The sequence below is a fragment of the Thalassophryne amazonica genome, chromosome 18, assembly GCF_902500255.1.
Source record: "Thalassophryne amazonica chromosome 18, fThaAma1.1, whole genome shotgun sequence".
In the NCBI taxonomy this organism is placed as follows: domain Eukaryota; kingdom Metazoa; phylum Chordata; class Actinopteri; order Batrachoidiformes; family Batrachoididae; genus Thalassophryne; species Thalassophryne amazonica.
The window spans coordinates 68,794,337-68,820,340 of record NC_047120.1 but is presented as its reverse complement, the minus strand read 5'-3'; the positions used below and the strand labels follow the sequence as shown (position 1 = coordinate 68,820,340).

At 45.2% G+C, this 26,004-nt stretch overlaps 1 protein-coding gene across 1 annotated transcript in view; it reads right to left on the bottom strand.

Moving 5' to 3' along the window:
- The window catches only part of dnah9 (dynein, axonemal, heavy chain 9), a 396,633-nt gene that overhangs the window by 287,232 nt on the left and 83,397 nt on the right, over window positions 1-26,004 (bottom strand). The window contains exons 15-23 of the mRNA XM_034193818.1: window positions 10,601-10,842; window positions 9,758-9,893; window positions 5,055-5,251; window positions 4,712-4,968; window positions 3,894-4,055; window positions 3,436-3,658; window positions 2,914-3,080; window positions 1,172-1,315; window positions 840-999 (exon numbers count right to left, since the gene is read on the bottom strand). Coding sequence (XP_034049709.1) covers window positions 840-999; window positions 1,172-1,315; window positions 2,914-3,080; window positions 3,436-3,658; window positions 3,894-4,055; window positions 4,712-4,968; window positions 5,055-5,251; window positions 9,758-9,893; window positions 10,601-10,842 — 1,688 coding nt within the window. The remainder of the gene's footprint in view (window positions 1-839; window positions 1,000-1,171; window positions 1,316-2,913; window positions 3,081-3,435; window positions 3,659-3,893; window positions 4,056-4,711; window positions 4,969-5,054; window positions 5,252-9,757; window positions 9,894-10,600; window positions 10,843-26,004) is intronic.

The following is a 26,004-nucleotide window of genomic DNA, read 5'->3' as shown; positions in this document are numbered from 1 at the left end:
CCTACATGTTCGATGCACCAGACAGCCAATAATCAAAGAGAGCACTTGAACAGATAAAACATTATAGCACAAACATTACTGCAGGGTCACTATATAAATATAAATGCCATTTTTTACATTTCTCATTGGCCATTGCTTCAGTAGTGTCACGTGGTAAAAGGCTCAGTCTGATTGGTGGTCAGTTCGGCCCAGTTCCAAACACGAGAATCAAGAAGCATGAGAAAAGGCAGCATTTATTTCTTTATGCATTTGGGTTACATCTTGGAATTTCATGCTATGAACGCTCTAAAATATCATCTGCATCACCCAGCTGCACAGCGCTGGAATCCAATGCATCTTTTTGTGAAAGCAAAGCCAGATCTTCACACGACTAGGAACATCTCCAGTGTAGGTTTGACATTCAGAGACCTAAAACTAATTTCACCTCGGTCGCTGGTGTGTCTGCGCATATGAGCATCACAATTCATTTTCCACCTGAACCAATTTGAGTCTTTGCACATTTATATCAATTTTTAATGGGTTCACAATGCATCATTTCAACCTTGCAATACAAATAAAAATGCTAAAATGATCCAACCAGGCCCTAAAATTAAGGCAACTTAATATGCAATGTTTACATCAGCATGTTCTCCATCCCTGCCTGAGCTGGAAAAAGTAACACAGGCTCTTGCACAAGGCTCCACATGAAGATCCCAGGTGCAGCTGAGACTAAAAAGGAAGTTAACGCTCTCCTTTCCCCAAGTTAATTTCCACTTACAGATGAGTATTACTCGTGATTTACTGTTACCTTCCACCAAACTATATTCTCCATCCAAGCTTTACTTCCCCATTTTCCTCACCTCTTTAGTCAGGCATCGTATATCTTTAGAGAAACATTTGCACTCCAGTTCCATGTCCTCCACATGGATCTCTCTCCAGGGTGTGGTTGTCCATGCAGCCATGCTAGATTCCACCACCATGATCAAATCCCACAGCTCCTTCAACAGGCCCAATTCATGCCTCGAAGATGAAAAAGAGGAGACAAACTGAATTAAAACTGCATGAAAACAGCAGCACGTCAGACACAGACTGCCAATGTAAAAGTCATTCTCTGTTATAATGGCTCATTAGTTTGAAATCTGGCATGGGTTTGTGGTATCTTCTCACTCCAGCTCCTGTCCTCAGGCTTTACCGGCATTGTCGGAGCTGTTTGTAGTCAGGGACGTTGACCTCAAACAAGCTGGCAGATTCCACCAAGGAGGCCATCACTGCCTCCCGCTCTTGGATCTCCTGGTTGAAGCGTTCCAATATCTGGTAGGGCTTTTTGCTGTCAAACCTGGACAACACATAAAAATCAAGCTTTAATTAGTGAACAAACAGCTACAGGTTTGCCAGGATCGACTTGGCCGCAGCGGAACCAGACAACAGCCTCCAGCACCAACACCGTGACAATTAACAATGACTCGCATGACATTAATGGGAAAATAATCACCATGCTATTAAGAGACCAATTACACACAACTAATCTGACAATTACACATTATGATGAAGAATCTCTACCTATGAATTAATTATCATTATGTTAGGATTCAATTATCCCTGTCAGATGTGAGAACCCGGAGATGGTAACACTCTTCACAAAATGAGGTAAGGTGACATTTTTATTTTACAAATGTACTTGATGATCTTCCCTGCTCATCATTTTATTTTGTTTGGTCATTGTAATGTTTTTTTTTTGTTTTGTTTTTTTATTAAAGAATGTTTGGGTGTAGAGTTTTCTCTCGATTATCATAACAATATTTGTGAATGTAGCACTTGAACATCCAAAGAACTTTTCTCTAATGTTAGGATAACATTCAAAGAACTTTTCCCCACATTCAACCCTTTCAAAAGTAATATTTTGGAGTTCTTGTTAACCCACTCTGAGAAACACCCATATGGGAATTAGTAGAAGTACTTATGTACATCCGTCCACCTGCCTGGAGCTAGATATCAGCTGTCTCAGTTCTCGTCCCAACATGGAGATTAGGAAGTGTTCCAGGCCTAAATGTACAAGCCATTTAAATAACAACATGCCAGCTTCAAGCGCATATTGCTCGTTAATCATTCAGACTGGTTTAATTCAGCAAGCGACTTAATACAATCCCTTTGCACCCTACGAGTTACGTGGCACTCTCACTGGATGAACGTTTCCAAATCAATGAATATATCCTGGACTTGATTTACATCATTCATTCCTTTTCTATACCTGCTTATTCCAATTAAGGGTCACGGGGGAGCTGGAGCCTATCCCAGCGCTCACTGGCCAAGAGGTGGGGCTCACCCTAGACAGGATGCCTTTCACATCAGTCATTAAGAAATACAAACAGTATGGTACTGTATGGTAAATCTGTGTCAAGTCTCCAGTTCTCAAAAACTCAGTGATGATTATGGAAACAGACGAGTGAGAGAAGCCACCAAGACACCCAGACAGCTCTGAAGGAGTTACAGGCTTCTGAGTTATAGGCTTCCCTCACTAGTCTCATTCCAGCATGGCCACTCAGTTTTTGATAACTGCCTATTTGACACAGATTTACCATACAGTACCATACTGTTTTTGCTTCTGAATGACTGATGTAAATCAAGTCCAAGACATGTCATCTATCCATCCCCTGACTTTTCTCAAGAAAGCTGGCTATAAAAGTGATGATTTAATCCTGCTAATTAGAATACGTTGCCCTGGTCCCAATGTTTTTGGAATGTGTTGAACTTTCAATGCAGGAATGGATGTATATTAACAAATAAAATTAAATTGACCACACAAAGCATGAAATAACATGGTTTCATACTGGCTGCAATGAAATAGAAATCAAAGTCAATGTGAGGATTATTTTTCATTATTCATTTATTGGTATTTTACATATCGTCCCAACCTTTTCTGATTTGGGGTTGTACCTGAAGGGTCCTTTCTGATGAAAGTGCTCTCTAAAGTTGTGTTGCTCCACATCGACTGCAGCGCATTTTTGACGCAGGTTGGCCAACTCAATGGCCTGCAATGGCGCCACCTGCTGCTTGACCACCATCACCTCCTTTGTCAAATTTTTCCATTTTTGTGGCAACTCCTGTAGTAGCAATAGACCGAGAAGTTAAGAGGGTAGGAGTGACATGTATGAAAAATGGGTATTTCACACACTAGGGTGACCAGATGTCCCACTTTGTGCCCCAAATTGAGATGGTTTCAAAGAATTGAGATGGTTGAGATGGACAGTCAGACATCTCAATTTGGGGCTCAAAGTGGGACATTTGGTCACCCTAACACACACACACACACACACACACACACACACACACACACACACACACACACACACACACACACACACACACACACACACACACACACACACACACACACACACACACACACAAAACCCCAAAGAAAAAAATTAACTGAAGTTACTGCATATCAGTCTTTACCTCTAACTGTTGGTACACCACATGTGGGAGCTCCTGCTCATAGTCCTTCAGCAAATCGATGGTTTGGTGAAGAGACTCAAACATGACATCAGTTTCATTTTGTCGCTCCTTAACAGCTAGCAGGTGACCCAAGACCTCCACCAGACTGCTGTAGTCAAGCTCCTCCATCTGCTTGCCTAAACCAGACTGAGTCACACTGATGAACTTCTCCAGATCTGAGAGACTAAGAAAGAAGACCATGACTATGAAGACTGCATGATGGGAATTAGAGGGGAAAACAGTCAAATGTAAGATTTTAGATCTCAATTAATATACAAGCTGCACCAAAAAAATAAAGTGCTTTTTCAGACTTTAAGAAGACTTTTACATTTAAACAGTTGACCACACGCTGTACTGCATGAATATTTTTCAACATTAAAGTTCTTTATTTCTGCTACATATTTATGCATGTATCACACCTGTTGGTTACATGATCGACAAGGTGTTGTTTGAACATCAGACTCCATTTTTTAATGATGTTGAGCAAGGCGCTCTTCATCGTTCGACCGTCTACCCTCATCCACCCATGAAACACCTGCACTGGCACCAGCTTCTGCACCTCCTTGTAAATCGTCTCATACCTGCATTATAATGACCCAACAGAATGGATTTAGAAGAACAAGCATTTATCTCTATGTGCTAATGTCATAAAATAACTTAAAGAGCAGGTAGCTCAGTCGATAAGGAGCTGGCCTGCCAATATGTAAACCTGGGTTCGAATCCCACTCATGCTACCTCTGGGTCAAGACAATTCATCTACATCGACTCGGCCCTCCCAGCTGTAACTGGGTACCGGCCTTAGCTGGGGAAGTGACCTGTGGCAGAGTGACATCCTGTCCGGGGGGTGTTATCAAATCTCATCCTGGGGAAGTGACCTGTGGCAGAGTGACATCCTGTCCGGGGGGTGTTATCAAATCTCATCCTGGGGAAGTGACCTGTGGCAGAGTGACATCCTGTCCGGGGGGTGTTATCAAATCTCATCCTGGGGAAGTGACCTGTGGCAGAGTGACATCCTGTCCGGGGGGTGTTATCAAATCTCATCCTGGGGAAGTGACCTGTGGCAGAGTGACATCCTGTCCGGGGGGTGTTATCAAATCTCATCCACTTCACATTACCAAATCGACAGATGAGCACCAGAATAAACGGGCCTCAGGACTTATATATTACTTCTTCTTTGGCAAGGAAAATGTGAGGGACCACCACCAAATCTCATAACACATGCTTGTCCATTACATACCTGTCCACCTGCTCCCTGAAGTTGTCCAACGTTGGCGGGCTCTCTGGGATGCCACTGTCAGCATATATTTCCATCTCCTGGATATCATCGCCATACAAAAGGAACCGACGCATAAATTCTTTCTGATCATCCACATAAAGGTAGCTGTAGCGCTCAAGAGAGTTACGAAATTCACAGCATGTTGCCATGACGCTTTTCACGCGTTCCATGAGGAGAACACGCATTTCTGCCAGGTCAGCAATGTCCTCCATATCATGCTATGTAGGAAAAGAGGAGAGAGAGAAAAAGAAATTCACTGAACTTCAGTGGAACTCAGTTAATTTATGCTCCAAGTCTTCTGTACCTGGTAGTGGGGGAAGGGGCTGTGCTGGGCGAGGCGCGGCACGAGCAAGGTGATTCTGAACACATCAGTGGTGAGGCTTTCCACCAGGTCAAACAAACTGCCTGTTGCTCCAATCTCCAAAGGTGGACTGAACACCATGTCAGGGACACTCAGATCTAGCTGAGACTCAAACAGAGGAGCCAAAGCCATTCTCTGGTCTAGACCAGAAATAAATGATGTGAAACACTTTAAATCGCATCAGAAACACATGTTCACCATCAACACTTTCAGTTATCTCAACAGGATTCAGCAGAATTTATCATTCTGTCAACAGCTTCTCCCACACTAATTTATCTCATTTACAAAATATTATCTCGGATCCAGTGTGAGGACAGTTTATAGAAGCAGAAAATCTGATGTAACAAAGTTTTTAAATCTACGTATTTAAGTATTTAAATGCATTTACAGATCCACAAGTGATGTTGTTACACAACATAGCAGGAGCGAAATGTTTATCTGCACTTTCTAACAGAATTGGTATAGCTAGACAACAAGAGATTGAGTGGCCTCATGTCGGTTCTGCCATAACTAATGTGTTATTAGTGGAGCATTACTGATCTTGTATTCATACAGCAAACATCAAAGCTACAAGGTTTAATTATTAACTAAAATCACTAACTGGATAGCAAGCTAATCTTACTCAAATTTATATTAGAAGGATACACGATTTCTCATAACAGCACTCAACAGCCTTATGTTTGAGCCAGCAACATGCTAATTACCCAACCTAGAGAGTCACTGGCTGTGCCCCAATTCAGGAGCGGCACCCGTCTAATGCTGCGTTCGTCGCCGCATGTGTCAGACTGGCACGACTGTCTCCTTGAAATGTGGCTGACAAATGCATCCTTCTTTCCCATGCAAATGAAAGCTACAACAGGTGTACTCGTTGCAGCCCACACAACCCCATGAGTCACTGTATGTGTTGTTTTGTCCAAGACAAAATGGTTAGAAAATTTAACAACTAAAAACTCAGCAATGTTGGGCTCCGTATGAACAGTTGTATATACATTATGCCAATTCCAGTAGTTTTTCATGTGTAGCGGTCAAGGTTGCCAGGCGACAGGTTGCTAACCCCCAAAACGTGAATCAGTTGCAAATCGTAAATTATCCCCAAACTGTCAATTGCAAACGTGAGTGCTGAAAAACATCTCCCAAAAGGTGAACACGGGACTCGCAAAACATGAATATTTTTCATGATATCAAGAAATCCTTATCGCAAACCCTGTGTCCACAACGCAAAAAAAAAAATACAATTTACTCACTCATCTTCAACTGCTTATCCGGGATCGGGTCGTGGGGGCAACACCTCCAGCAGGGGACCCCAGGACTGTACATTCATATTAAGTGTACACTGTTGTTCCAGTAATTATTGTATGTATATTTTTCAACTCAATCATACTATTTATATGGCGGTTGTATCCATAATTCGTAACGTATTGGCTGCCTTAAAATACCTACATGATATATCATTACAAGCAAAAGCTGCATTAAATATAATTACTGTTTATTTAAAATATAGATCCACGCCGGTAACGCCTGTGCATGCTGTGCACTCGAGTGTGCAGTGAAACTCAGGCTGTGCGTGCTTAAAACAGCAGATCAAAGTGACTGAACAAGTCATTGCATGCGCATGAGCCGATCTACGGCAGGGAAGCATTTATGCACTTTACTAATCCAAATAATCAGAACACATGGTTACATTCTGTCATGATTTCAGCCGGATCTGGGGTTTGATTCAGGTTTTCACTCTCTTTTTCGCCCTTCACATGCCCCGGTCTTGATTCACTAGTTATTTTATTTTCATCATGTGATTATTCTCTGTTCTGTTTTGATTTGTCACTTTGTTTTCTTTGTTACTTTTTTCTTTGGCCTTTCTTTCTGTTCTAGTTTTCTTCAGTCAGTTGCGTTTTTATTTATTGTTTAATTTATCACTTGTTTTATCTAGTTCCTCTCATTTGTAATATTTGTTGCACAGTTATGTCAGGATTTGTTTTCTGTTATTATTTAGTCACTGCTTTTTCTTATGGTTTGTCTTACCGCCTTGTTAAGTCAGTTTTGGTTTAATTTAGTGTTAGTATTTATCTCTATTTTCTCATGCAGTTTTCATTAGGTTATCACTTGTTTATTTTGCTATTAATACTTGTTTAGTTTTGCTTTAGTATCTATGCTCCATGTTTTCTGATCGGTTTGTCATGTTTCAGTTCGGTGTTATATTTTATTTTGTCTTAAGTTGTAGCTCTGTTCTTAGTTCTGTTTCACTCCACATCCTGCATCTGCTGTATGTTTTCATCCCTCTCACATCTCTGTCTGTGTTGTCACGTCACTCCACTAGCTTTGTGCCCTGCTCTCACACGTTGTTCCAATCTGCTTTGTGTTCTCATTTACTCACACTCTTGGCACCTGTTCACATATCTTTGTCTATTACATCACTCCACTTTGCGCACTCCCTTCCTCACCATCTTGTCCCATCCATACTATTTGTTCACCAGCCACACCCCCTTCTAGATTATTCCTCATGTGCACCTTGTTAACGCCTGCCTATTTAATCTCCACCCAGCTACCACACATTTGCCAGTTTGTTGTCGCTCTATGCACACATCCCAGCCTTTGTATTTTGTCCTGATTTCTTGCCTTGCCATGTACCGTGTTTTGCTTTGTCCTCCTCGACCACGCCTTTTTGCCTCATCCTTGAAAACTGTGTTTGCTTGTGCCTTTGAACACTGCCTGAATATGACTGCGTTTTTGTCTAACCCATATTGTGCTTCTGCTCTGCTGACTGATCACCTGTGTGCTGAACCTGAGCCTGGAATGAAGACCATGATTATTCACACCCCTAAACCAAGTCTGGAAGTCTGCTTCACGGGTCTGCTCCTGGTGTCAGGCAACCGCCCATCCTGACACATTCTTTCAATTCATAAACTGAGTTTCTTTCAAAATCCAGAGAAGAGAAGCAGTAGGTCCTGAAAAAAGAACAGCACTGTCTGTGTTCTGTTTTCAGGACCAGAGACAGTGCTCTGTCTCTCACATGCTGAAACAGGAAGTGTGATGTTTAAGTATGTGCGTTTAAATGGCTATATTTTCTCTCTTTTTTTTTCTTTTTTTGGGACACACAACAGACTCTGAACTTTATGATCTGATGTAACCTGGGCAATTATAAAGTTTCCAATTCACCTTACCTGCACCTCTTTAAAGATATGTCAAGTCCGTGGATCAACACACATTCCAATTCCAACAATTCCAATTTTTTCCAAATTGAAAGTTACTTCCACTTTGTCAGATAATATAATTAATATTTCATGAACAGGGATGTAGTTTTAATCACAATATTTGTTAACGTCAAAATTGCCATTTTGTGTCATGACAAAATATTTGATGTTTTAAAACTAAACTTAAATTAAATGGGGAAAGTAACGAACACGTTTTGCGGGATATTCTCCTCAATATTCACATTTTGTGGTTTATAATTTGCGGATAATTCACAATTTGCAGCAGATTCACGTTTTGGGGCCAAGCACCATACACCAAATTGTAAATTGTATTCACGTTTAGCACACAAAATTCCACACCAAATCGTGAATGACATTCACGATTTGCGAGACTCACTTTCACGTTTTGCGAGAACTGCGTTCACGTTTTGGGAGACATTTTTTGGGCATTCATGTTTTGCAATTAACGGGTGCGGATAATTCACAATTTGCAGCTGATGCACATTTTGGGGGTTAACACAGGTGCTTGGGGCAGAAAAAGCTCATGACACAATCGCAAAATGCTCTGTGAGCTTGACCATCTCACTTCAGAGCAGCTGGCTCATCCTCCACTGTCTCAGAAGGCCACATGTCCGTAGGACACAGACGTTTGCAAACCCTGAAGGGGGTCTGGTGAAGTTGCGACAGGACCAGCAAACTGGCAACGGATTATTTTCTTGCTATAGTTACACAAAGAAGGTGTTACTGATTGGCTATATGGAATATTAACCAGAATGACAATGGGCAACAGCAAAATAGGAAGATATCAATACTACTGTCCCAACTGGGTAGAATGGAGGGCCTTCTGGCAGACAGGCAGCAATGCCTTACTGGTGTCTGATGATGAGATAAAGGTAATAAATGAATCAAGCCATTTTGTCTTCTCTCCACAGTATTTTCAATATTCAAGTCTTTAGTTTGAATTTAAGTTCTGCTTTTATCAAAGCTGAGACACTTCTACTTGAAAATGACTCACTCAGGAAGACTTTGTTTCAAAGAAGACTTTCTGAAGACAGACCAGCATCAGAAGACTGAGTATAAGCAAAGGACGAGGAGGAGAAGCACTGGAGAGACTGGCAGTCTGGCAAGAATCCAACAAATCTTGAACCAGATCCCAGACCCTCTTAACTGGTTGACAAAACTCATGCCAACAGCTATTTCATTTCCACGGCCAATAAAGGCGGACACCAGGCTGACATCAAAAGCCCCAAAGGACAACTTTCTAAGAAGCTGTCATGATGATTTTTCTGGTTAACTGTGTAATCACAGAAGCAGTGGTGAATTTCTTGGCACTACATTTCCCATGGCTGTCCCACACAGACAAAATTACCAACATCACTGCAGCAAGGCAAATCAGAATCTGAGTGTTTTATCTGAAGCGGTTTCATTTTTGTTCAAGCCCGGAAGTGAACATCCTACCCGTGTTATCCAGAAAGAACTTGAGGGAGCACTTGATGCTGCTCAAGAAGCCATCTTTGATCATGTTGTCGATGTACTCCACATAGACTCTCCACTCCTCAGAGGACGGCTCAGCTCTGAACAGCTCCAGATTGCTCTAAGACAAAATGGAGTGTGACATCCACAATGAATCACATTCACATTTAAAGCTACTGACACATTCTTTCAATTCATAAACTGATTTTCTTTCAAAATCCAGAGAAGAGAAGCAGTAGGTCCTGAAAAAAGAACAGCACTGTCTGTGTTCTGTTTTCAGAACCAGAGACAGTGCTCTGTCTCTCACATGCTGAAACAGGAAGTGTGATGTTTAAGTATGTGCGTTTAAATGGCTATATTTTCTTTTTTTTTTCTTTTTTTGGGACACACAACAGACTCTGAACTTTATGATCTGATGTAACCTGGGCAATTATAAAGTTTCCAATTCACCTTACCTGCACCTCTTTAAAGATATGTCAAGTCCGTGGATCAACACACATTCCAATTCCAACAATTCCAATTTTTTCCAAATTGAAAGTTACTTCCACTTTGTCAGATAATATAATTAATATTTCATGAACAGGGATGTAGTTTTAATCACAGAAGCAGTGGTGAATTTCTTGGCACTACATTTCCCATGGCTGTCCCACACTGAGACAAAATTACCAACATCACTGCAGCAAGGCAAATCAACAGCTCCAGATTGCTCTAAAACAAAATGGAGTGTGACATCCACAATGAATCACATTGAATCACATTCACATTTAAAGCTACTGATTTCAGCAGAATGTCAAGGTTCCACTCTCTCATTAAACCAGTTTTAAGCACCTTAAGTAGAAAGTGGATCTTTTCTCCTGAAGACCGTATCAAACTGTAAACCTTGTCCAATCTCTCAGTCCTGTCCTCCAGACTGAGCAGTGTGTCATTTTTGCCTTCTTTTCGACTGAAAATGGGGACGGCCCAGGCCTGCATGTAGTGCTGAAGCTCTTTCACATTGTCTTGTGTCCTCTGGAGTCGGCTCTCCAGGTCACAGACAGAGTCACGTGTGTCCTGGATATACTGCCATAAACCTAGAAAAGAATTTAAAAAGTGAACAAAGTGAAAAAAGCTCCAAAGAATTCAGGCCAATTAACACGTTTGTTTGCCATCTTTTTTATTTGGAAGTTTACACTAGAATATTTACATATTATGTTCATTCATACATAACAATAATTATCTTTGGAGTTTAACTCTCAAGAATAGTGTTCCCAGTGGCCATTACATTCCCTCCTTTTTAAAAAATATATAATAATAAACATCAACAAAAACAAAGAAAATAAAAATAAACAGGCAAATGAAAATATTAACAGAGTAGCAGCAGAAGTGGGTGTCATTTGAAGCCTATCCATGGTTTCCAGTAGTCCTGAAATGTATCATGGTTGAGTCTCAGTGCAAATGTCAGTTTTTCCATCTGAGCAATGTCTTTGACAATATCTGTCCATTCTTCTATGGTGGGTAATTTATCAGACATCCATTTCCTAGTTATTGTTTTCTTACAAGCAACCAACATACTATTCCACAGATTTTTTTTTTTTACAAATTCCCTTAATACAATCAGGCCTTTTCCCTAGAAACATACTCTCAAAATTTAAAGGAGTTATTATTCCTAAGACTTTGTCAATAGTGCTTTTAATGTTTACCCAGAATTGAGACAGTTTGGGACAACTGCAAAAAACATGATGGTGGTGAGCTTTTTTCATCCCACATATCCTCCAACATGATGTGTCTGCGTTTGAACCTCTGTGCTGATGTTTTAAAGAAACGAATCACCCCTTTCCATGCAAATTCCCTCCAAGAGAGTGATGACGTACTTTTAGATCAATTGTCTAGTACGTTAGACCATTCGTCCATGTTCAATTCAAAATTACTGTTGGGAAGGTGTCGTGACACGGACCCACAACAGGGGGCGTTAATGAACGGACAATGGATAAGCCAAAAAGTAACAATTTAATGTTGTGAATCGCACAACGAAGTACAGACAATAACAATATTGTGGAATGTCAATTATACACAAGGTGACGTGTGGGCAGGCTCGAAGATAGAAGACGTCTGGCGAGAGAAGAGCCAGACAGATCCCACACAGCTTCCACCACCAACGGATCTGAAGAACACCGGAGCCGCCAAGCCCTGCACCCCAGGTGGCCACTGTCTTCAGCAGTCAGACCCGGTACTGCTGGCAGAGAACAGAAACAGTATTGATGAGTGTGAGTTCGCAAACTCAGTAATCCCACAGTCTGTGTTCTTTTGGGAGGGAGCACCTCCACCTCCAATCACACACTCGTGCAGCTCCTGTCTAATCACTTATCTGGTTGGGGTGTGAAGCGAAGCCGTCGCTGATCACACCAAACGCCAATCCCACAGATAAGGAAAACACCACAGGAAAATGACTGCAAAGAAGTTCAGATTATTACTCAATGTTTTAAGTCAGCAGAGAAAATTACCTGAATGGTAGCTGATTTCTCGGCGGGGAGGTGGAGTTGCAGTCCGACTTTTATGCAGGATGACGTAGATGAGTGACAGCTGGTGATGATGTGACAGCTGTCACTCCACTAGTTTCTGCGCCCTCTGCTTGAAGCCCGCACTCCAAGCAGGGCGCCATCTGGTGGTGGTGGGCCAGCAGTACCTTCTCTTCAGCGGCCCACACAACAATTACCTTCTTTTTCCCATTTTTCTTTAACATGTAGTGTTTTCACCTTTAATACTTTGCAATTCATTATATAAATTTGAATTTAGTTTATCATTTGGAAGTGATTTATAAGATTTGAGTAAAATTGTTATAATTCCACATAGTGGTTTTTTTCAAGGTAGTGACAAATTTGTAAGAATCTATAGAAATCTTTGTTGTCAAGGTTATATGTCTGCTTTAGATCTTGAAAGCTTCACAAGCAGCCTTTAGGGTATGAATCATCAAATTTTACTAACCCCCTTCCAATCCATGCCTTAAAGTTTTTGTCAATCTTTGGTGGAGTGAAGTCTTCGTCATATACTATCCACCTAATCCTTAAGTAAGTTTCATTACACTCTTTAACAAGTTTTGTCAAAGTGCTAAGTGCCGATTCTGTCCAAGGATTAATTTGATCAATTTTATTCAAAAGATATACATTTCCTATCACAGCCTGCATAGGAATATTATTTTGATATTCCAATTCTTTCCATTTAGCTACATATGATGGATTGCAAATGTCCATCACTGGGTTTATTTGAGCTGCACTGTAGTAATTTGTAACATTAGGAAGTGAGAGGCCTATTGTAAGGTTTTATATTTAATCCAGGGCTTCTTCCCCTGCCATATAAATCTGGAAAATAATTTATCTATTTCTTGAAACATAGTGTTTGGAGGTTCAGCTGGTATCGTCTGAAATAAGTATAATATTTAGGCAGTACAATCATCTTTATTGCTTCGATCCGTTGCATAAAGCCTAGGAAAGGAACCAGGTTCCACCTGTCTAAATCACGTTTAATTTTGGTCATAAGTGGGTCATAGTTGGCTGGAATTAGATCGTTCATGTCTTTTACAATAATAATCCCCAGGTAGGAAATTGATTCCATCCCCCAGTTTATTTTGAAATGGACCATCAGGTATATAATTGAAGGCTATCACTTGGGATTTATGAGAATTTAATTTGTAACCTGAAACTGTGCCAAATTCTGTTAAGGTTTTAAGTAGTTCTGGGAGGGATTCATAGGGTTTTACCATGTAAATCAAAAGATTGTCTGTGAAGAGGGCTATCTTCTGTTCTATGTTATTTACTTTCACACCATGTATTCTGGGGTTCTGTCTGATTAACTGTGCCAAAGGCTCAATAAGTATAATAAGAGAACTGGTGACAGATTACATCCCTGTCTGCAGCCCTGTTCAATTGTTAGAGCATCTGACAGGCCTCCATTAATTTTAATTTTCACAGTAGGAGTTTTGTAGAGACCTTGTATAATTTTTGTAAATTTGTCAGAGAAACTAAAGCGTGAAAGTGTTCTATACAGAAAAGCCCAGTCGACTGTGTCAAATGCTTTTTGGGCATCTAGTCCCAGTATAACTGCCTGGTCTTAGTTTTTTTGAATATGATTCATTACATGGAGGATTTATCTTATATTGTCTCTAGTTTTTCTTTTTTTAATGAAACCTGATTGATCCAATTTTTTTATGTATGGAAGGATAGGTTCTAGTCTTCTGGAAAGTATAGAAGTAAAAATCTTATAATCCTGGTTGAGTAGACTAATTGGTCGGTAATTTGAGCAATTTAATTTGTCTTTTCCCTCTTTCGGGATTACTGTGATTATTGTCTCTCTCCAGGAGCGTGGGATCTGTCTTCTGATTAAAACCCAATTAAATGTTTTCAAGAGCAGAGGAGAAAGCTCTTCCTTGTATATTTTGTGCCAATCTCCGCTGTAACCTCTACTGGTGGTTGGCTCTCACTGCGGTATTGTATCACTTCCTGTTCCGGAGCACAGCGGTGTTTTGCTGTATCTGTTAGCCGTTTAATCTGCGCAGTTAGATTGATCTAGATAACTAGATAACGATTTGTTTCATAGTGTAATCTTCACGTGCGTTAACTAAAGCACTCCCTCTGCTGAATCACCTCTAAATTATTTACACATTATTCACTTTGTGTGTTTTTAGGAATCCGCTAGTTTAGCGCAGCTACTAGCTCTTAGCCGATTTAGCATGGCGGCTTCTCCTGTCTCTCCCGCACTTTTCTGCTCTGGGTGTGAAATGTTTAGTTATTCCTCGGCCTCCTTTAGCAGTAATGGTACTTGTAATAAGTGTAGCTTATTCGTAGCTTTGGAGGCCAGGCTGGGCAAATTGGAGACTCGGCTCCGCACCTTGGAAAATTCTACAGCTAGCCAGGCCCCTGTAGTCGGTGCGGACCAAGGTAGCTTAGCCGCGGTTAGTTCCCTCCCGGCAGATCCCGAGCAGCCAGGAAAGCAGGCCGACTGGGTGACTGTGAGGAGGAAGCGTAGTTCTAAACAGAAGCCCCGTGTACACCACCAACCCATTCACATCTCTAACTGTTTTTCCCACTCGACGACACACCCGCCGAGGATCAAACTCTGGTTATTGGCGACTCTGTTTTGAGAAATGTGAAGTTAGCGACACCAACAACCATAGTCAATTGTCTTCCGGGGGCCAGAGCAGGCGACATTGAAGGAAATTTGAAACTGCTGGCTAAAGCTAAGCGTAAATTTGGTAAGATTGTAATTCACATCGGCAGTAATGACACCTGGTTACGCCAATCGGAGGTCACTAAAATTAACATTGAATCAGTGTGTAACTTTGCAAAAACAATGTCGGACTCTGTAGTTTTCTCTGGGCCCCTCCCCAATCGGACCGGGAGTGACATGTTTAGCCGCATGTTCTCCTTGAATTGCTGGCTGTCTGAGTGGTGTCCAAAAAAATGAGGTGGGCTTCATAGATAATTGGCAAAGCTTCTGGGGAAAACCTGGTCTTGTTAGGAGAGACGGCATCCATCCCACTTTGGATGGAGCAGCTCTCATTTCTAGAAATCTGGCCAATTTTCTTAAATCCTCCAAACCGTGACTATCCAGGGTTGGGACCAGGAAGCAGAGTTGTAGTCTTACACACCTCTCTGCAGCTTCTCTCCCCCTGCCATCCCCTCATTACCCCATCCCTGTAGAGACGGTGCCTGCTCCCAGACCACCAATAACCAGCAAAAATCTATTTAAGCATAAAAATTCAAAAAGAAAAAATAATATAGCACCTTCAACTGCACCACAGACTAAAACAGTTAGTGGTCTATTAAACATTAGATCTCTCTCTTCTAAGTCCCTGTTAGTAAATGATATAATAATTGATCAACATATTGATTTATTCTGCCTTACAGAAACCTGGTTACAGCAGGATGAATATGTTAGTTTAAATGAGTCAACACCCCCGAGTCACACTAACTGCCAGAACGCTCGTAGCATGGGCCGAGGTGGAGGATTAGCAGCAATCTTCCACTCCAGCTTTTTAATTAATCAAAAACCCAGACAGAGCTTTAATTAATTTGAAACCTTGTCTCTTAGTTTTGTCCATCCAAATTGGAAGTCCAAAAACCAGTTTTATTTGTTGTTATCTATCGTCCTCCTGGTCGTTACTGTGAGTTTCTCTGTGAATTTTCGGACCTTTTGTCTGACTTAGTGTTGGGAAGGTGTCGTAGCACGGACCCACAACAGGGGGCGCTAAAGAACGGACAATGAATAAGCCAAAAAGTAACAATTTAATGTTGTGACAACACACAACTAAACACACAAAAATTGTAAAGTCAATTAACACCAGGTGACGTGTGGGCAGGCTCGAAGATAGAAGACCCCGACAAGAGAGAAGCCGTGTCCCACACGGCTTCCACCACCAACGGTCTGAAGAACACCGGAGCCGCCAAGTCCCGAGTGCCCAGGTGGCCTCTGTCTTCGGCTGTCGACCCTGGTACTGCTGGAAGAAAGCAGAGACAAGATGAATGAGTGTGAGTCCGCACACTCAGTAGTCCACAGTCTGTACACAGTTAGGAGGGAGCACCTCCACCTCCAATCACACACTCGTGCAGCTCCTGATTAACCACTTATCTGGTTTGGGGTGTGAGGCGAAGCCGTCGCTGTCACACCAAACGCCAATTCCGCAGATAAGAAAACCACCAGGAAGTCGGCTGCAACAGAAGTTCAGATTATTACACAACGTATGTGTCAGCAGAGAAATTACCTCTTGGTAGTCGATTTCTCGGCGGGGAGGTGGAGTTGCAGTCCAGCTTATGTATTGGTGTAGATGAGTGACAGCTGGTGCGATGAGTGACAGCTGTCACTTCCTCTGGGTCTGGCGCCCTCTCGTGCTTGGAGCCCGCACTCCAAGCAGGGCGCCCTCTGGTGGTGGTGGGCCAGCAGTACCTCCTCTTCAGCAGCCCACATAACAGGACCCCCCCCTCAACGGGCGCCTCCTGGAACCCGACCTGGCTTGTCCGGGTGTCTTTTGTAGAAATAGGCCAGGAGGGCCGGGTCCAGGATGAAGCTCCTCTTTACCCAGGAGCGTTCTACAGGTCCATACCCCTCCCAGTCCACCAGATATTGGAACCCCCGGCCCTTACGACGGACGTCCAGGAGCCTGCGGACTGTCCAAGCAGGCTCCCCGTCGATGAGCCGGGCAGGAGGCGGCGTAGGTCCCGGAGCACAGAGGGGCGAGGTGTGGTGTGGCTTCAGACGGGAAACATGAAAAACAGGGTGAATCCGCAGTGAAGCCGGGAGTTGGAGCTTCACTGCGGCCGGGTTGATGATCTTAAGGATACGGAATGGACCAATGAACCTGTCTTTCAGCTTTGGGGAGTCAACACAAAGAGGGATGTCCTTGGTCGAGAGCCACACCTCCTGCCCGGGCTGGTATGTGGGGGCCGGGGAACGCCGGCGGTCCGCATGGGTCTTGGCCCTCGTCCGGGCCTTTAACAGGGCAGAGCGGGCGGTCCGCCACACCCGGCGGCACCTCCTGAGGTGGGCCTGGACCGAGGGCACACCGACCTCTCCCTCCACCAGCGGGAACAATGGGGGCTGGTACCCCAAACATGACTCAAAAGGGGAGAGGCCGGTAGCAGACGAGACTTGGCTGTTATGGGCATACTCGATCCAGGCCAGATGGTGACTCCAGGCCGCCGGGTGCGCGGAGGTGACGCAGCGAAGGGCCTGTTCCAACTCCTGGTTAGCCCGCTCTGCCTGGCCGTTTGTCTGGGGATGGTACCCGGACGAGAGACTCACGGTGGCCCCCAGCTCCTTACAGAAACTCTTCCACACCTGCGAAGAGAACTGGGGACCACGATCTGATACAATGTCCGATGGTATCCCATGCAGCCGCATGACGTGGTGGACCAGGAGGTCTGCCGTCTCCTGGGCCGTCGGGAGCTTCGGGAGGGCCACGAAGTGGGCCGCCTTGGAGAACCGGTCCACTATTGTGAGAATAACGGTGTTGCCCTGGGACGGCGGGAGGCCCGTGATGAAGTCCAGGCCGATGTGAGACCAGGGGCGATGAGGCACCGGCAGGGGTTGGAGGAGTCCCGAGGTCCTCCGATGGTCTGCCTTGCCCCTGGCGCAAATGGTACAGGCCTGGACGTAGTCCCGGACGTCGGTTTCCAGGGACGCCCACCAGAAGCGCTGCTGGACTACTGCCACGGTCCTACGCACTCCGGGATGACAGGACAGCTTGGACCCGTGACAGAAGTCCAATACGGCAGCTCTTGCTTCTGGTGGGACGTACATTCTGTTCTTGGGGCCGGTCCCCGGGTCCGGGCTCCTTGCCAGGGCCTCCCAGACGGTCTTCTCCACGTCCCAGGTGAGGGAGGCCACGACAGTGGACTCGGGGATGATGGTCTCGGTGGGGTTCGACAGCCCCGCTTTGGCTTCTTCTTCGTGCACCCGGGACAATGCATCTGATTTTTGGTTTTTGGTCCCGGGGCGGTACGTGATCCGGAAGTCAAAGCGCCCGAAGAACAGAGACCAGCGGGCTTGCCTGGGGTTCAGCCGCTTGGTGGTCCGGATGTACTCCAGGTTCCGATGGTCCGTGAAAACCGTGAAAGGCAACGATGCCCCCTCCAGCAGGTGTCTCCACTCTTCAAGAGCCTCCTTCACCGCGAGGAGCTCCCGATTGCCGACGTCATAGTTCCGTTCAGCTGGGGTCAACCTGCGGGAAAAATAGGCACAAGGATGGAGAACCTTATCAGCCTCCACGCTCTGGGACAGCACGGCTCCTATCTCTGAGTCAGAGGCGTCCACTTCCACTATGTACTGGCGATCAGGATCAGGCTGCACCAGAACTGGGGCAGTCGAGAACCGGCGTTTCAACTCCTGGAACGCGGCTTCGCACCTATCCGTCCAGGTGAAGGGGACCTTGGTGGAGGTCAGGGCAGTCAGGGGGCTAACTACCTGACTGTAGCCTTTAATGAACCTCCTGTAGAAATTTGCAAAGCCGACGAACTGCTGCAATTTCCTGCGGCTTGTTGGTTGGGGACAATCTCTCACCGCCGCAACCTTGGCCGGATCAGGGGCGACGGAGTTGGAGGAGATGATGAACCCCAGGAAGGACAAAGAAGTGCGGTGGAACTCACACTTCTCGCCCTTCACAAACAGCCGGTTCTCCAACAACCGCTGTAGGACCTGACGTACATGCTGGACATGGGTCTCAGGGTCCGGGGAAAAGATGAGTATATCGTCCAGATATACGTGTTGTGTGGGCCGCTGAAGAGGAGGTACTGCTGGCCCACCACCACCAGAGGGCGCCCTGCCTGGAGTGCGGGCTCCAGGCACCAGAGGGCGCTACCGCCTTATGGGAGTAGCCTGGGTGACAGCTGTCACCCATCACCAGACACAGCTGTTCCACTCAGCACAGAGGTATATCAGGAGGACGGCGTCTCCACCTCAGTGCCGAGATATCGCCTAAGACTGAGGTAATACTCTCTGCATTTATATTCTGAACAACCAGCTAAACTTGTTAAACCTTTTCAGGACTGTTGACTACTGATAGCTTCATTGCTTGGATAAGTACTCACCTTCCTGCTGTACTTTGACAAGAGGTGGAGGTGGCTTCTCCCCTCTCCGTTACTGGGTGCGGTCGCATCCACACCTGTGTGTTGTTGCTCTCTCCCGCCAGCAGTACCGGATCCGACGAGCGGAGGCAGTGGCCACCTGGGAATTCGGGACTTGGCGGTTCCAGTATTTCCAGGGTTCGGTGGCAGAGGAGATCTGGGTGGTTCCGGTTCGACTGAGACGGACGTCTCCTACCTTCGAGCCTGCCCACACGACACCAGCGGATTCGACCCCAAATTGTGATTGTTGTATTTATTGTGCTCGTTTCACAATAGTAAACCTTGTTATTTACCTTCTCCATTGTCCGTTCATTGCGCCCCCTGTTGTGGGTCCGTGTTCCTACACTTTCACAACAATACGAAGACGAACCGATGCAGGAAGTCCCGCAAGACGTCATTTACCAAAGCTTGGAACGTCGCGGGGGCGTTAGTGAGGCCGAACGGCATGACCAGGTATTCAAAGTGACCTAATGGGGTGTTAAATACCGTCTTCCATTCGTCTCCCTTCCGGATCCGAACCAGGTGGTACGCGTTTCTAAGATCCAATTTAGTGAAAATTTGGGCTCCATGCAGGGGCGTGAACACTGAATCCAACACAGGTAACGGGTATCGGCTGCGAACCCTGATCTCGTTCAGCCCTCTGTAATCAATGCATGGACGGAGTCCGCCGTCCTTTTTGCCCACAAAAAAGAAACCAGCACCCATCGGGGAGGTGGAGTTCTGGATCAGCCCGGCAGCTAAAGAGTCCCGGATGTAGGTCTCCATTGATTCGCGTTCCGGACGTGAGAGGTTGTACAACCTACTGGACGGGTACTCAGCGCCCGGGACCAAATCGATGGCACAATCGCACGGTCGGTGCGGGGGAAGAGTGAGCGCCAGATCTTTGCTGAAAACGTCAGCAAGATCGTGGTACTCCTTTGGCACCGCCGACAGATTGGGGGGGACTTTAACCTCCTCATTAGCCGTCGTGCCGGGAGGAACCGAGGATCCTAAACACTCCCGGTGGCAGGTTTCGATCCACTGCGTCACAACCCCAGACGGCCAATCTATCCGGGGATTGTGCTTCACCATCCATGGAAATCCCAAAATCACTCGGGAGGTAGAAGGTGTTACATGGAACACGATCTCCTCCCTGTGATTTCCAGACACAACCAAGGTCACTGGCTGTGTCTGATGTGTAATTAATGGAAGCAGGGTGCCATCTAGTGCTCGCACCTGCAATGGTGCCGGCAGAGCCACCAGGGGGAGCCCTACTTCCTTTGCCCATCCGCTATCCTGCAGATTCCCTTCCGACCCCGTGTCTACCAGTGCTGGGGCGTGAAGGGTTAAATCCCCACAAAGGATCGTTACTGGGATTCATGCAGATTTGCGGGGTTTCCCCGCGTGCGTGTTATGGCCCACCCTTAGCACAGTTTCTAAGGACGGGCGTTGTAGTTTGACCGTTTTGGGGCAGTCCTTCTGCATATGCTCACAAGAGCCGCAGACAAAACATTCCCCGCGGGCCAGCCTCCTTTGTCTGACGTTTGTTTTTATTTTGGCCCTGCTCGTGTCCATAGCCTCCTCAGCAGGGGGAGCTGTAGCCACACGGAGCTCTCTGGCAGTGAAGCGTGGGGACGACGTCACCCTTTCGGAACCGGAAGGGGGAGGGACGGCTCGTGCCCGGTCACGCCCCCCGGCCTGCTCCCGACGATGCTCATTCAAATGGTTGTCTAAGCGTATAACCAAATCGACAAGCCCGTCAAAATCCCGCGGTTCCTCCTTAGCCAGCAGGTGCTCCTTCAGGACCGGAGACAGTCCATTTACGAAGGCGGCGCGGAGCGCAACGTTATTCCAGCCGGACCTCGCTGCCGCGATGCGGAAGTCGACTACATACTCGGCTGCGCTGCGGCGCCCCTGTCTCATTGACAGCAGCACGCTCGAAGCGGTCTCGCCTCTGTTGGGATGGTCAAAAACTTGTTTGAACTCCCGTATAAACTCAGCATAAGACGTTAGGAGCTGTGAATTCTGCTCCCAAAGCGCCGTAGCCCAGGCGCGTGCCTCTCCTCGAAGCAGACTAATAACATAAGCTACCCGGCTGGCGTCTGACTCGTACATGACAGGACGCTGTGAAAAGACGAGCGAACACTGCATGAGGAAATCTGCGCACGTCTCAACACAGCCTCCGTATGGTTCCGGAGGGCTTATGTATGCTTCAGGGGACGGTGGGGGGGGTCGTTGAACGACCAGTGGAACGTCTGTTACAGGCCCAGGACCAGCAAGAGGAGTGGCTGCAGCAGCACCCTGATCGCGCGCTTCCACCCTGGCGGTGAGAGCCTCCACCCTCCGGTTAAGGAGAACATTCTGCTCGGCCACTAAATCCAGCCGAGCCGTGAAGGCGGTTAAGATTTGCTGCAGCTCACTCAACACGCCTCCCGCTGACTCCTGCGCTCCTGGCTCTTCCATTGGCCGTTCAAGCTCGGGTTGACGCCCCTCGGAGTCCATGACGAATGGCCGAGAAATCCTGTTGGGAAGGTGTCGTAGCACGGACCCACACCAGGGGGCGCTAAAGAACGGACAATGAATAAGCCAAAAAGTAACAATTTAATGTTGTGACAACACACAAATAAACACACAAAAATTGTAAAGTCAATTAACACCAGGTGACGTGTGGGCAGGCTCGAAGATAGAAGACCCCCGACGAGAGAGAAGCCGCGTCCCACACGGCTTCCACCACCAACGGTCTGAAGAACACCGGAGCCGCCAAGTCCCGAGTCCCCAGGTGGCCTCTGTCTTCGGCTGTCGACCCTGGTACTGCTGGCAGAAAGGAGAGACAAGATGAATGAGTGTGAGTCCGCACACTCAGTAGTCCACAGTCTGTACACAGTTAGGAGGGAGCACCTCCACCTCCAATCACACACTCGTGCAGCTCCTGATTAACCACTTATCTGGTTTGGGGTGTGAGGCGAAGCCGTCGCTGTCACACCAAACGCCAATTCCGCAGATAAGAAAACCACCAGGAAGACGGCTGCAACAGAAGTTCAGATTATTACACAACGTATGTGTCAGCAGAGAAATTACCTCTTGGTAGTCGATTTCTCGACGGGGAGGTGGAGTTGCAGTCCGGCTTATGTATTGGTGTAGATGAGTGACAGCTGGTGCGATGAGTGACAGCTGTCACTTCCTCTGGGTCTGGCACCCTCTCGTGCTTGGAGCCCGCACTCCAAGCAGGGCGCCCTCTGGTGGTGGTGGGCCAGCAGTACCTCCTCTTCAGCGGCCCACATAACACTTAGTGCTTAGCTCAGATAAGATAATTATAGTGGGCGATTTTAACATCCACACAGATGCTGAGAATGACAGCCTCAACACTGCATTTAATCTATTGTTAGACTCGATTGGCTTTGCTCAAAATGTAAATGAGTCCACCCACCACTTTAATCATACCTTAGATCTTGTTCTGAATTATGGTATGGAAATTGAAGACTTAACAGTATTCCCTGAAAACCCCCTTCTGTCTGATCATATCTTAATAACATTTACATTTACTCTGATGGACTACCCAGCAGTGGGGAATACGTTTCATTATAGTAGAAGTATTTCAGAAAGCGCTGTAACTAGGTTTAAGGATATGATTCCTTCTTTATGTTCTCCAATGCCATATACCAACACAGGGCAGAGTAGCTACCTAAACTCTGAGTGAGATAGATTATATAATAGTTTTATATCCTCATTGAGGACAACTTTGGATGCTGTAGCTCCTCTGAAAAAGAGAGCCTTAAATCAGAAGTGCCTGACTCCGTGGTATAACTCACAAACTCGCAGCTTAAAGCAGCTAACCCGTAAGATGGAGAGGAAATGGCATCTCACTAATTTAGAAGATCTTCACTTAGCCTGGAAAAAGAGTCTGTTGCTCTATAAAAAAGCCCTCCGTAAAGCTAGGACATCTTACTACTCATCAATCAATCAATCAATCAATCAATTTTTTTATATAGCGCCAAATCACAACAAACAGTTGCCCCAAGGTGCTTTATATTGTAAGGCAAGGCCATACAATAATTATGTAAAACCCCAACGGTCAAAACGACCCCCTGAGAGCAAGCACTTGGCTACAGTGGGAAGGAAAAACTCCCTTTTAACAGGAAGAAACCTCCAGCAGAACCAGGCTCAGGGAGGGGCAGTCTTCTGCTGGGACTGGTTGGGGCTGAGGGAGAGAACCAGGAAAAAGACATGCTGTGGAGGGGAGCAGAGATCGATCACTAATGATTAAATGCAGAGTGGTGCATACAGAGCAAAAAGAGAAAGAAACAGTGCATCATGGGAACCCCCCAGCAGTCTACGTCTATAGCAGCATAACTAAGGGATGGTTTAGGGTCACCTGATCCAGCCCTAACTATAAGCTTTAGCAAAAAGGAAAGTTTTAAGCCTAATCTTAAAAGTAGAGAGGGTGTCTGTCTCCCTGATCTGAATTGGGAGCTGGTTCCACAGGAGAGGAGCCTGAAAGCTGAAGGCTCTGCCTCCCATTCTACTCTTACAAACCCTAGGAACTACAAGTAAGCCTGCAGTCTGAGAGCGAAGCGCTCTATTGGGGTGATATGGTACTACGAGGTCCCTAAGGTCAATTATTTATTATTTTCTTCCAGCCCTAAACTAATTAGGAAAGTTTTAAGCCTAATCTTAAAAGAAGAGAGGGTGTCTGTCTCCCTGATCTGAATTGGGAGCTGGTTCCAGAGGAGAGGAGCCTGAAAGCTGAAGGCTCTGCCTCCCATTCTACTCTTACAAACCCTAGGAACTACAAGTAAGCCTGCAGTCTGAGAGCGAAGCGCTCTATTGGGGTGATATGGTACTATGAGGTCCCTAAGATAAGATGGGACCTGATTATTCAAAACCTTATAAGTAAGAAGAAGAATTTTAAATTCTATTCTAGAATTAACAGGAAGCCAATGAAGAGAGGCCAATATGGGTGAAATATGCTCTCTCCTTCTAGTCCCTGTCAGTACTCTAGCTGCAGCATTTTGAATTAACTGAAGGCTTTTCAGGGAACTTTTAGGACAACCTGATAATAATGAATTACAATAGTCCAGCCTAGAGGAAATAAATGCATGAATTGGTTTTTCAGCATCACTCTGAGACAGGACCTTTCTAATTTTAGAGATATTGCGCAAATGCAAAAAAGCAGTCCTACATATTTGTTTAATATGCGCATTGAATGACATATCCTGATCAAAAATGACTCCAAGATTTCTCACAGTATTACTAGAGGTCAGGGTAATGCCATCCAGAGTAAGGATCTGGTTAGACACCATGTTTCTAAGATTTGTGGGGCCAAGTACAATAACTTCAGTTTTATCTGAGTTTAAAAGCAGGAAATTAGAGGTCATCCATGTCTTTATGTCTGTAAGACAATCCTGCAGTTTAGCTAATTGGTGTGTGTCCTCTGGCTTCATGGATAGATAAAGCTGGGTATCATCTGCGTAACAATGAAAATTTAAGCAATGCTGTCTAATAATACTGTCTAAGGGAAGCATGTATAAAGTGAATAAAATTGGTCCTAGCACAGAACCTTGTGGAACTCCATAATTAACCTTAGTCTGTGAAGAAGATTCCCCATTTACATGAACAAATTGTAATCTATTAGATAAATATGATTCAACCCACCGCAGCGCAGTGCCTTTAATACCTATGGCATGCTCTAATCTCTGTAATAAAATTTTATGGTCAACAGTATCAAAAGCAGCACTGAGGTCTAACAGAACAAGCACAGAGATGAGTCCACTGTCTGAGGCCATAAGAAGATCATTTGTAACCTTCACTAATGCTGTTTCTGTACTATGATGAATTCTAAACCCTGACTGAAACTCTTCAAATAGACCATTCCTCTGCAGATGATCAGTTAGCTGTTTTACAACTACCCTTTCAAGACTTTTTGAGAGAAAAGGAAGGTTGGAGATTGGCCTATAATTAGCTAAGATAGCTGGGTCAAGTGATGGCTTTTTAAGTAATGGTTTAATTACTGCCACCTTAAAAGCCTGTGGTACATAGCCAACTAATAAAGACAGATTGATCATATTTAAGATCGAAGCATTAATTAATGGTAGGGCTTCCTTGAGCAGCCTGGTAGGAATGGGGTCTAATAGACATGTTGATGGTTTGGAGGAAGTAACTAATGAAAATAACTCAGACAGAACATTCGGAGAGAAATAGTCTAACCAAATACCGGCATCACTGAAAGCAGCCAAAGAGAACGATATGTCTTTGGGATGGTTATGAGTAATTTTTTCTCTAATAGTTAAAATTTTATTAGCAAAGAAAGTCATGAAGTCATTACTAGTTAAAGTTAAAGGAATACTCGGCTCAATAGAGCTCTGACTCTTTGTCAGCCTGGCTACAGTGCTGAAAAGAAACCTGGGGTTGTTCTTATTTTCTTCAATTAGTTAGGGCTGGATCAGGTTACCCTGAACCATCCCTTAGTTATGCTGCTATAGACTTAGACTGCTGGGGGGTTCCCATGATGCACTGAGTGTTTCTTTCTCTTTTTGCTCTGTATGCACCACTCTGCATTTAATCATTAGTGATTGATCTCTGCTCCCCTCCACAGCATGTCTTTTTCCTGGTTCTCTCCCTCAGCCCCAACCAGTCCCAGCAGAAGACTGCCCCTCCCTGAGCCTG